This window comes from Schistocerca americana, chromosome 3 (assembly GCF_021461395.2).
Source record: "Schistocerca americana isolate TAMUIC-IGC-003095 chromosome 3, iqSchAmer2.1, whole genome shotgun sequence".
NCBI lineage: Eukaryota > Metazoa > Arthropoda > Insecta > Orthoptera > Acrididae > Schistocerca > Schistocerca americana.
This window is the reverse complement of record NC_060121.1, coordinates 875,463,585-875,476,340: the sequence shown is the minus strand read 5'-3', so window position 1 is coordinate 875,476,340 and position 12,756 is coordinate 875,463,585. Positions and strand designations below refer to the sequence as shown.

The following is a 12,756-nucleotide window of genomic DNA, read 5'->3' as shown; positions in this document are numbered from 1 at the left end:
GTTGCGAATGTGTCGAACAGTTAGCGTAGGTGTGCCTGTCCAAAGGACCGCCACTCATCGCTCGGCGTCGCTCGACAATGAACGAAGTCGCGGCTTCTCATCCTCTCTCAAATCATGTATCTTTTTTGCAGTGCGCACATTTGCCGACGATATCATCTGCTCCGAGAACGAAAAAGTTTGGATGCTGCTAATGCCAGTCTCTTCCTCGCTGCAAGGCGAACCCTCCTGCTGAGACAGCAGTATTAATTAATGTTTTTCGGCCAAGGTCGCGAGTCTTATTCACTGTGTCACCTCAACTGACGTCACTGTCTGTCCAAAACCCACATAGGAGCTCTAACCCACGCGTGTTCCCACGCTCCGCCAAAGAACTCCAACTGCAAAATAGGCACACTGCACCACACAACAATCCCCACGCCCCCTTCCAACACATCCGCAAAACGCCACTGTTCACCTCGGCTTGAATGTCACCGAGCCCCGTGAGCTCACTGTTCGCACAGCCCGCTCAAGGTTTTCAATGTCTTGCGGAACTAGTTTCCCCCTCCCGTGTATGGTCGTAGCCAACGATGGTCGAACCTGCTTTCTCCTGTTGCGCACACACCTCTGTCGACTAGCTTTCACACGACTCTCGATTTCACCCTGAGGGTCGAAGTAATATCGATCTTACTCGATGTCGCTATATTAATTCTAGTTCCGAGTGACAGTGTCACAACTCATAATGTATTTGAAACTTCCTGGCAGCGCACACTCCACTGCAGAGTGAAAATCTCATTCTCTCATAATGTATTTGTTTTCAAACTGTCCCGAGTTGATGAGCACAGTACGCCCTAAACACTGAACGGGTGCACATTGTTGGAATGCTCCTCACAGTAAGTGGGATTGTGCCACTCTGAGTGAAACGAAAAGTTAGGGATACAGCATTCCGTCAAACATGTAAACGCAGGCTTAAGGAGTCAACACACTGTGGCGATCACACATAGATATCGTTAATGTGTCACCTATTACACTTTCAGACCACACGACATGGACTACAGCTCAATATTTGTGCTAAGTGGTAACTTGCATAACTACCAGAAGCGTTCGGTGTAACCAGTTCACTGGCTACCCGATTACTTATAATTTTTCACAACGCCTTTTTTCATCGTATAGTTTTTCGGAAGACAGAGCTGCCAATTATCTGTCGATACAAACGTAGTACATTTTTCCATCAAATCATCAGATGTTTGTTAAGTAGGAATGATGAGCTTCTCCCTAAAACTAAAGGAAACTGAACATTCTAAAGGTATTTTACGCATCTTTCACAGATTTGGGAGTATTAGGCCCACTGTAATTGTCACAGCGCTTCTGTGAGTGGTACCTATTTTTGTGTCAGTGGCATTGCCTAAGAAATATCTAAAACTGAACAAGTTCACTTGAAATCCATGCCTATACAAAATTTGAGTCAATTTAGTCCCTGTCTTAACCACAACATTCCATAGAGCCTTTGAACAAAAAACCGTGGCTTGGGAGAAGGTAGACACTATAATATAAGAAGGGGAATGGTAGCAGGAATAATCCATAAACCTTGCATCCAATGACAGTGTCTTCCATCTGTTGCAGAATCTCAGAACATGTCCTTGACTCAAACACAGGTCTCTCAAACAGGATGGCATCATCCATACCAACCAGCTTAGTTTCAGGAAACATTGGTGTTGCTAAATCTAACTTGTGCTTTCCTCATTTGGCATACTCAGACAGATGGTTCAAGGCAATCTGATGGATATAATATTACATCATCCGAAAAGCATTTGACCCAGTACGGCAACTCTTTATTACCAGCATGATCATATGGTGTCTCAAACAAACTATGTAACTGGATGGAGGCTTTGTCAGTAGGAAGGACAAGGTACATAGTCTCGGTTAAAGTGTAATCAACTGACGAAGTAACTTCAGGTATGTTCCAAGGAAGAGGTCTGAGACCCTTTTGTTTGTGTTGTATATTACTGGTCTTGCAAACTATATTATTACTAACCATAGACTTTTGCAGATGATGCAGTTATATATGACAAAGTACTCTCTGAAAGAAGTTGCACAAATATTCAGTCAGATCTTGATAAGATTTCAAAGTGATGCAGAGTTTGGCAACTTGCTTTAAATTTTCAGGAAGGTAAAACTCTCCACTTCAAATACTGCAGAAACATACTATTGTATGACTGCAATATTGACAAGCACAGTTGATAGCAGCAGACTCTCACAAATACCTGAATGTAACAGTTTCTTGGGATATGAAATGCAATTATCACAACTAAGTGACAGACATCATTTTATTGGTAGGATACTGAGAAAATGCAGTCAATCTACAAAAGAGATTGTTTACAGAACACTCATGCATTCCATCTTAAGATACTGCTGTACAACGTAGGGTAGGAGTGGGCAAAAAATATCGATATTCTTTCATAATAATAGAGATGTATATCACCAACATCTAAATGATCAAGGTATCAGTTAGTTGACATTAAATATTAAATATCGGAAGTGATTTTTTTTAATTGTCAGTCTTTGATTCGTATGTGCTATAACTCTCATTGACAGATTTCTTGCCCATTCCAGCTACTACTAATCTTTGCAATGTAACTGTAAATGTCTTACAATGGGCTTAATTTAATTTCATATTCAGTACTACAAATTTGGACATGAATGTATGTGTGGTGCATGCTGATGAAATTTGGTTACTTCCATGTGTCATTTCCACCATTGAAAATGATACATACGATGTGCAAAACAAACACATTTGATGACAGCACTGTATAAGGATGGTGGAAATTACCACTACTCCTCCCAACAATGAGGCAGAATGTGCACTTGTCTTACCCGTTGAGTGCCTGAATCAAGATAAGGTAGACGCACTGTGAAAGCAACTTAGACTCGGCACAAAAGTCTGCGCATTAATGCACTGGCTTTTAACTGAAAATGGACTATTGTTGCCTGAAATTTTTACAGTAAGTACAATATTTCATGTGAAGAACACTTATCAGAAGTGTTTCACTACTGAGGTTTCTCTTATTTAGTGATGGGCCAAAAATATTGATATTTCAAAATATCTATATTTTAAAAAATCTGCCCATCCCTAATCTAGGGGGACTTTGACCACATACAAAGAAGGGCAGCATGAATAGTCACAGGGGACTTTGACCACATACAAAGAAGGGCAGCATGAATAGTCACAGGTTCCTTTGACCTATGGGAGATTGTCAATGACTTGCTGCAAACCAGAACTGGCAGACACTCTAAGACAGACATTAGTTATCCCATAACAGACTGCTTATGAAGTTCAAAGAACCAGTATTCAATGAAGAACCTAGGAACATAATACAGTTCACTACACACCACTCCAATAGGGATCAGAGAGAGGCGATTAGAGGAATTGCAGCACACAGAGAGGCATTTAGGAAGTATTACTTCTTGCATGCTTTAATGACGGTTGCCACAAGTTCTGGAAATCAGGAAATTTCAAACATATCAGGGAAACCAGGAAAATATCAGGGAAATTTGAAGAAAAAAAAAACACTAGAAAAATCTCGTTTTTGTCTCAGTACATGAAATGATTTGTTTCCTGAGATGTCATGCATCTTCTCTGGCTGGGCACAGCTGAGTACGTGCACCACTTCCCTACTCTCTCATTCTTACTGCTTCTCCCATTCCTACCACTCCCCTCAGCTTGCAGTCAGTGCTGCCACCACACAGAGGCAGGGAGGCAAGATCTGATTCTCCGAGATTATTGATGCAGTGGCCAGAGATGGCGGTCGTGTATGCACGAGTTGTGTCCGAATGCCTGTGTTTTCTGACAAAGCCTATGGCCGAAAGTTTAGTTGTCATTGTCATTTCTACATACCTGTCTGTGGCTCAGCGATCATGTTTACGATGAGTTACTACCTATCCTCATTGGTATTGATTCTCAGAGTATTTGCGCAAGTTATCTGTTCCACGGATTGATCAACGCAGTGTCATTTCATCAACATGGTGTCTGTGACAAGTGAATAGCTGGCCACACAAGTGGACTTCCATGACAGGACAAAGCCACAGGCCATTTCTATGGGTGTATCTAACTGATTGGGCCTGCTGATCTGAAACCCATCATTTCCCACTAATGTGCAACCCCTGCTCATCGGATCTAGTCTCACTGATTTGTCTGCAGTCCGGGTCTGTTTGTCTAGCATAATGCCGTGGATTTTCATGGTTTATCCAAGGACCCAGGGCTGCGGTGCTCCTTGGCATGCCCGAGGCCACGGGCAATGGATTTCAGGAAATGCAATTGTCTCACTCCAATTACATTGTCCAGTGCAGCGTTTTATAGACATTTTATTTATTCTAGTACATTTTGGCACTTCAAAAATAATTTGTATATTAGAAAGTATGGATGATAAGAAGAAAAAAATTGTGGCGGTTGCTGGTGGTATGTATGCTATGTACTCATATATTTCTTAAAAGAAAGATCACACAATAGCTGTAAAATAATGGACATAACACAGTGACTAATAACTGACCATAATGAACATAGCTGAACCAACATTTTATTGGCGGTTACTTGTAGTGTTGGTTTAGGCTACATAACTCTTCCCTGTCTTATAAACTTCTTTCAAGAGTGCTACTTTCTTCTGAGGTTATTTCTTATATCAGTGAAGGTATTTTAAATCTGTCTTGTGACTCAAAGGAAATGTGTATTTTTGTTACAAATGTTTTTCATTTTATTGAAACAAAATAACAGTGGCCTTAATGAAACATATATACCATTTGCCTTGCTTTTGCCACTTAAAACAGGTTCATTACAAAAGATGTTGTGTTAGTACTTAAGATTTCTGGTCACACAGGGGAGAAATCTACAATGGGGCCCCAGCCTTTGCAGCATCTTTTCCCTTGTGTGCTGCATGTCTATCCTCTTGCTATTATTTTTCCCCTCCCTTGGGGAACACGTCTGATGTTTTTGGGAATGTTCCGCACTGTCCGCAGCTGACATAAGAAAAGTCTCATCACTGTTTTTCGTTCCTTTTTCCTTTCTTCATTCACCTTCTCCTGTACTTCCTCCGCTTTGGCATTTGAGGCTCCTCTTTTTTCTTCTTCCTCTCTGTGCACTCCTGAAGGCCGGCCCATACGTCTTTAACATAACAGGTGACAGGGGAACATGTAATTCCCAGCCCAGGTCTACAGATAGGGTTTGCACATACCCCCTGGTACAGAACAGGCTCAGGAATGGGTGATTACCTGAGCTACTACCTTCCCAAATTGCCGATTGGCCCCTGTCAGAGGTCTGGGAGGTGTGACCTGAGGTGTCAACAATCAGGTAAGACGAGTGCACCCCCTTGTGAAGTGGGCCCCCAGTTGGAAGGAGCGCGCCATCGGAGACGCTGGCAATCATGGAGGATTTTCCCACAATGAGCCAATCATCTTCACAATCAGCAGTTATGAAATGTAAACGGAATGAGGCTAATGATTTAAAGACCATACCAACTACACCACTGTTCCTCATGGTTTCACATACTGAAGAGCATCAGTCCTTTGCAACAGTAAATTTGTTTATTATTCAGAAACTGCCATACTAGGTCCAAAGGGACTTTGCTAGCCACATTTGTAGACAGTGCCTCATCATCAAAACTGATCATAATTCACCCGCACCAAGTCACAGATGGTTAATTTGGCTGATAAAATTGGCAGAGTTCTTAATATGACATTCACAGTGCCCCACATATGGACAAACATTACTCTTTCAAGAACAATGCAGAAAGGAGTAATAATCTACATTACCCCAAAAATCTGCTTTAGCTCAGCACACTCTAGAAAACGGTCACCAGATCAAATTTGACATAACATATGCTGTGGCTCACAATAACTGCTTCTAGGACTGTGTAATTAACCATTAAAATAAAAATCATTGATAACACCCTTAATAGAGACAGTGGCCTGTAGCTCAGCACAGCATGGTATCCAGCAACTGGGAGGTTGAAGCAGGCACATTGAATGTCGAGTTAACTTATGCCCATCTATGGTGTTGCTTTGAACACCAGTGACATCACAGCCAGCAGCTAGTGTAAGTGCTTGGCTGAAAGCTCGTGGAATTTTAATCACCTGACATGGCTGGAAAACAGAGAACTTTTTATTCAATATCACTGCCACAAGGCTCTGCATTCTTACTCATTAATCTTTCCTACTTGTTTTAGTTGCCCTCTGTACTTTGGTAATCATTGTTGCTAACTACCACCTCATGGCCACCAGAAAAAATTTCTAGGTTGGCATCCTCAAAGAGGTTAGGTCTGTTTATTGCCACTAGATCTAATATATTTCCATCATGAGTGGGTTTCCAAAATATCTGTTCTAGGTAGTTTTCAGAGAAGGCATTTACTAATTTTTCAAAGTATGTCTTGTCACCGCCACCACTACAAAAAAACTGTAACTGTTGCAATTGATTGTTGAATGATTGAAGTCACCTCTAATTAGAAGAGTATCATTGGGGAACTTGTGTACAAGCAAACTGAGGGTTTCTCTAAAGTTTTCAGTTACATCAGGAGCAAGTCTGGTGGTCGATAGAAGGATCCAATTGTAATTTTATGCCCACCCTTCGTACAGTATCTTGGCTAAACGGTCTCACATATAGAAGTACTTGTCATTTTCTATGTTTTTGTGTTGGAATGCTCTGAATTTTGCAGAGGAGCTTTGGAAATATTTGCAGGCACTTTGGTGATAGAGCCCTGCCGAGGTCAACGCTAACTTTTTGCATGTGACCACTGTGATGCAGAATCCGAACTTTGATATTTTTGAGAGTACCTCTGTTGATCCATCATGGGTATGGGACGGCAACTGGTCAGATATTTACCAAATAACAGTAACCAAACAGTCGTAAGTTTTCCGAAGTAGTAGTTTTATTTATGCGACAAGATTTGGTATCTCATTATGCTATCTTTAGGCCCCTACACATTCAGTGTACATAAAATCAGATATATCAGTGCATTCACAGAATCCAGGTATTGATTGGTCTGGCTGTGCATACATCGTTGTGTCTGATTTGGTGATTGTTCTTTGGTAACAATTATTGAGAATAGATTGTCAAGGCAGACTTCTGCAGAATTACGGTGCATAAAAATTTCAGAATTATGTGATTTCATGAATGGTGATTGACTTTTGGGAATCTGATTACACTTGTTTAAATTATAATAAAAGACTGAAACATTTAAAAGGACTTAATGAGATTTGATTGTATACCATCTAAAGTGCCAATTTATTTTTGCTTTGCAAGGCCACCATTTATCAGTGTGGGAAAGACTGACTGACAAAAGATATAATCCATATTTATAAGTAGAAAACTTCACCTAAAGTTATTTATGACCAGCTATCATAGCTATTGTAACTAATGTTTATTTGCAGACATGTCAAACTGCTCATTCTTCACTGTTAAATCACATTGTTAACAGTTATATTATCAGGCTGTAACATAGTTCTCCCCTATTACCAGTTGAGTGTGCTAAAGCAATTAACCCCATATTGTCATACCTATTTGGAATTAATGCATTTACCAAATGTCTAAAGCCAATTGCATTTACCAAATGTCAGAATCTATGTTTTCTCTTGTACTAAGTAGAATTACATTTAAATACTAATCCCCTCACAGTGGTCTATACCATGCTCTGACATAGCATAAGAACTCAGCTGTCATTTTGATGTGTTAGGTCTTCAGATCTTTAAATGGTGTCATTGACTCAAAGTCACTGCTGTTGATAGAGTACTTGTGATCTAGACTTACTTTATTCATTGAATGTCTAATTAATACATGTCTTTCAGTCCGTTTCATACTCACCTGCGAAACATAAGATTGACAAAAAGTAACTTGCATAATTATTTTGTGAAGACAAAAATTTGAGATCTATTGTTGATGTTACTCACCACCATCACTGTCAACATTTTCCTCCTGTGACAGTCTGTTCTGTGACAGCAACTTGTTCCATGTCTGTCGCACCTGGTGTGACCACGATGGGCTCCTTCGAGTTCTCATCCTGTCTTGAACCCTAATGACAGAAAAAAAGTGCAGCTTTATATTTTCTTTGCAAGTATATACAACTGAAAAATGTTACTACACCAAAATTACTGATGGTGACAAGTTTACAGCTGAAATCAGTATTTACTCAGATTTTCTAATCAAAAAACTAAGAATTGTTGACAGCATGTTGTTAATGAAGAAACAAAGGAAAAAGAAAAGGTGAGGTATCTATAAGGTAAAAGGCATCCATGCCAGGACAGTTGAGCAGATAAGAGAAAGTTAGTAAAGATTAGAATTCAGGACAATAATTGATCACACACAATAAGAAACAGAAAGCAATCTGTTGTGGGATAAATGATAAGTTATTACGACTATACATCCTGGTAGCTTTGTGATCTGTGAAAAAATAATCATCACATTTTTACAACACTATGAGGACTTCACTCTTGTGGGACACATGGAAACCACTGACATTCATGGCACAGGCAAATGAAATCACTATGGCTCTGCCGGTCTGTGCAGCCAGAGATCTAGGGTGCCACTGCATGTGGCACCCAGTGTTCCAAGTTACAGGGAGTCGGTATGGCAGAATGGACACATCCATATTATATCGTGTGGTTAAATCATTGTCAGTAACTTATAGTCAAGTCCTGAAATGGGACACCCTGCTGTAGCACCCACTGTCAACTTTCATCACCCCCTTAACCTCCACAACACCCTCATCACACTTTAACACTATTATGAAAAGGAAAGTTGCTACTCAGTATACAGCGGAGATGCTGAGTCGCAGATATGCACACGCAACTTGTGTGTGTGTGTGTGTGTGTGTGTGTGTGTGTGTGTGTGTGTGTGTGTGTGTGAGCGTGCGTGCGCTCGTAATGCTACACATTTCACTTCCTGAAAATAAGTACTGACCAGCAGTTTTGCCTCATATTTATTGGTTGTGTCAATTGAATTTTCTTTTGTACAGTTAAGTATATTGTATATCCGTTAGGCATCTTTTCATTTCTCGACTTGCCAACAACAGTCCTCTATGGTGCAATGCAGTACCTGATAACTTAATATTATACTCTGATCAGCCAGAACATTATGACCACCAGTATAAAACCGTCCATGCGATAGGAGCAACACCTGGTGACGAATGACTGCTGTTCAGATGCACGCACAGTGTGTAGTATCAGTGAGCATGCTGTCGGTGTATAGAATGGGGAAGGCAAATAATTTGTCTCAGTAGGAGCATTTTGGAAACTGCTCGACTTGTCGGGTGTTCAAGGACTGCTGTGGTGACTGTCTTCAACACAAGGTGAAACCCAAGTCCAGACGTCGTGGAATTGGGTGGCCATCCCTCATTACAGACATCGGACATAGTAAGCTGGACAGACTGGTGAACTGTGGCAGAACTAACAACACACTTAAATGCTAGGCAGAGTACAAGTGTGTGTGAACACATGGTGCACTGAGACTCTTAACGATGAGCCTCCACGACTGACAACCTGTGCATGTGCCAGTGTCAACACCACGACTTCGGCAACGGTGACTGAAATGGATACGTGACCATTGGCACTTGATGCCAGTGCAGTGGCAGTGTGTTGCGCGGTCTGACAAATCCCGATACCTTCTTCATTGTGCCAATGGGAGGGTACAAATCAGTAGTCTTCCAGGGGAGAAGCTCCTCGATACCTGTACTGTGGGACGGAGACAAGCTGGGCTCTGGGGAACATTCACATGAGCATCCATGGGTCCAGTGGAGCTTGTGCAAGGCACTATGGCAGCCAAGCAGTATCTTACACTGGTTGCAGACCACATACACCCCTTCATGATGATCATGTTTCCTGATGGCAGTGGCATTTTTTGGGAAAATAATGTTCGATTTCCCAAGACCACAAGTGTGATATAGTGGTTGAAGGAATGCAGTGATGAATTCCAACTGATGTGCTAGAACACCAACATGCCAGATCTGAACCTGATCAAACACATCTGGGATGTGATTGAATGTGAGATCACAGCTCATCGCCCCTCCTGCCCAAGAATTTATGCAAATTAGGTGACTTGGGTGTGCAGATTTGGTGTCAACTCCTTCTGATGACCTACCGAGGCCTCATTGCTTCCATGCCATGACACTGCTGTTATTCATGCCAAAGGTGAGCATACTGGCTATTAAACATGTGGTCATAATGTTCTGGCTGATTAATGTATGGATCTTGTTGAATGTGACCAAAATCAAATTTTGAGTACTGATATTTAAGGTACTACTCACAGTAAGATAGTAGGGGTGGAGGCAGTTGTATCGCAGTCTGACTGTTCTATATCAACCCACTCATCGCTTGTCTCACTGCGGGGTGCCACATTACTGTTTCCTGATCCACTGCTGTCCTCTGAAATACCAGTGTTGCCAACATCAGTTAAAGTGCATGCCAGAGAAACAGCATTACAATAAATGCAAGAAAATAATACTTGTAACAATAAATAATAACAATGACAATAATAATAATAATAATAACAGAACCATTGTAACAGATAAAACACCACCACATAACAAACCTGACATCATACTCACCAATAAAAAGAAGAAATTAACACAACTAATCGAAATATCCATACCCAATACAACAAATATACAGAAGAAAACAGGAGAAAAAATTGAAAAATACATCCAACTGGCTGAGGACGTCAAGGACATGTGGCATCAGGATAAAGTTGACATTATACCAATTATACTATCAACTACAGGAGTCATACCACACAATATCCACCAGTACATCAACGCAATACAGCTACATCCAAACGTATACATACAACTACAGAAATCTGTAATTATTGATACATGTTCAATTACCCGAAAGTTCCTAAATGCAATGTAACATATACCGTACAGTTAAAAGGAAGTCACGCTTGATCAAGGTCCGTGTCACTTTCCATTTTTTGACCAGACATAACGTCTGAGAAAAGAAAGAATATAATAATAATAATCTCTATTTGCCATTATAACTTTAAGATCTTTGTCATCATCATCATTATTTTATACATGCCCATTGAAAAAAAAAAAATCACACTTAATGAACAGATAAACTATCTACTCATCAAGTGGGAGCAGGAGAGAAAGCATAGGAGACGTGGAAACACAGAAACTTTCGGAGCCAGTGACTCCTCCTGGCAGAAGATTTGTGGGTGAGATGAGAAGGGAATACTGACTGTTGGTACCTGGACTGAACACCTGGTGCAGGTACCGTCAGTCTTTCCTTCTCATCCTTCCCAATAAGTCTACTCTGACCAATGCCTGTAGGCAACTTTTCCATAACTCTTTCCATTTCCTAAATTTCACCAGTCCTTTTGTTTCGTCTCTATATAGTTTCCCTTCAGCCCTTTTGCAGCAAGGTGGTTATGGCTCTGAAAGCTCATACATTTCCACGTCTTTGCCATGTTCTCTCCTGCTGCCACTTTTTTTAGTTGTTCGTGTAATCTTTTCAAACATGGATTACTTTTTGTTGATGTATGTATAAGTACTACATTTCGAACAACAGGAAATCCATGCTGGATTATTGACAATATTAGGAAAAGGATAGATTGCTACTCACCAAAAAGAGGACCCATTTAGTTGCAGACAGGCACAATGAAAAGACTGTTACACATTACAGCTTTTGGCCAAAGCCTTCTTCAATAAAGAAAACACATACATTCACACAAGCAAGCACACCTATTGCACACACAACCACTACCACCGGCAGCTCTGATCAGAGCTGCCACAATAAGTAGTTGTGTGAGTGAGGTGTGCTTGCTTGTGTGAATCTGTGTATTTTCTTTGCTGAAGAAGGCTTTGGCCAAAAGCTATAATGTGTAACAGTCTTTTCATTGTGAATGTCTGTAACTAAACAGGCCCTCTTTACAGTGAGTACTACATTTCAGATTGTGTGGAATATTTTTGTTAGTAATACACTACCTTCAGTCACAATATTTTAATTACTTATTTTCATGGAGTTACTTTATATCATTAGTGACATGTTAAAGAATATTTCTCCCTGCAGCAAGTCAGCTGTGGGCCATAGTGCTCGCACTCTTCAGTACACTATGTGCGAGTCTGATTTGCGAAGTGTAATAATAAATGTTTGTATTCATTATGCTATTTTCCACATTATTTTTTACGAACTTTATTGTTAACAACTTTTGCAGACAGTTGTCTTAACAAGAAATACAGGATGCAAACTCAGTAAATTTTACTCAATAGAATAGTTCCTAAAGGATTAAAATTTAGCAAATTGACAAGTATTGCAACTGCTGTTTTCCAGAGCCTGAAACAACCTACTTCTGCAGACTGCAGGTGGCTCACACTAACCCTCAGTCATATATATTGCAAATTTCTGTGGATTAATGTGTAGCAGATTTGTTTTAGGGCAGGAGGTGCTATTATTATTATTATTATTGAGAGACATATCAGTAAGCAGACATTGCAGTTAATCCTTTTGTATATGTAGCCGATATCCTTTTTGTGTAAGAGGTTCATCCATCACAATGCCTAGAAATCTGTGTATCAGTTTTTCCACCTAAAACCTAGATTCAGCAGTTATGCCTACATATAAAGTCCATGCCTGTAGAAAGCTTTGTGGACGGGAATTTGGTCAATGGAAACCCCATAATCATAAATGGACATCTCTACTGGTTCTAAAGATCTGTGAGTAATTATATTAAAGGTCACAAGGCAGAAAAGTCAAGCATTTACTAAGAATGAACAACAAGATTATAGAATTCCAACTGGGTTGTTA

The 12,756-nt window shown here is 40.3% G+C and overlaps 1 protein-coding gene across 1 annotated transcript in view; it reads right to left on the bottom strand.

The window, feature by feature from the left end:
- Positions 1-12,756, bottom strand: part of LOC124605857 (rho guanine nucleotide exchange factor 26-like) — a 188,642-nt gene that overhangs the window by 109,947 nt on the left and 65,939 nt on the right. The window contains 2 exon segments of the mRNA XM_047137792.1: positions 7,906-8,027; positions 10,257-10,374. Coding sequence (XP_046993748.1) covers positions 7,906-8,027; positions 10,257-10,374 — 240 coding nt within the window.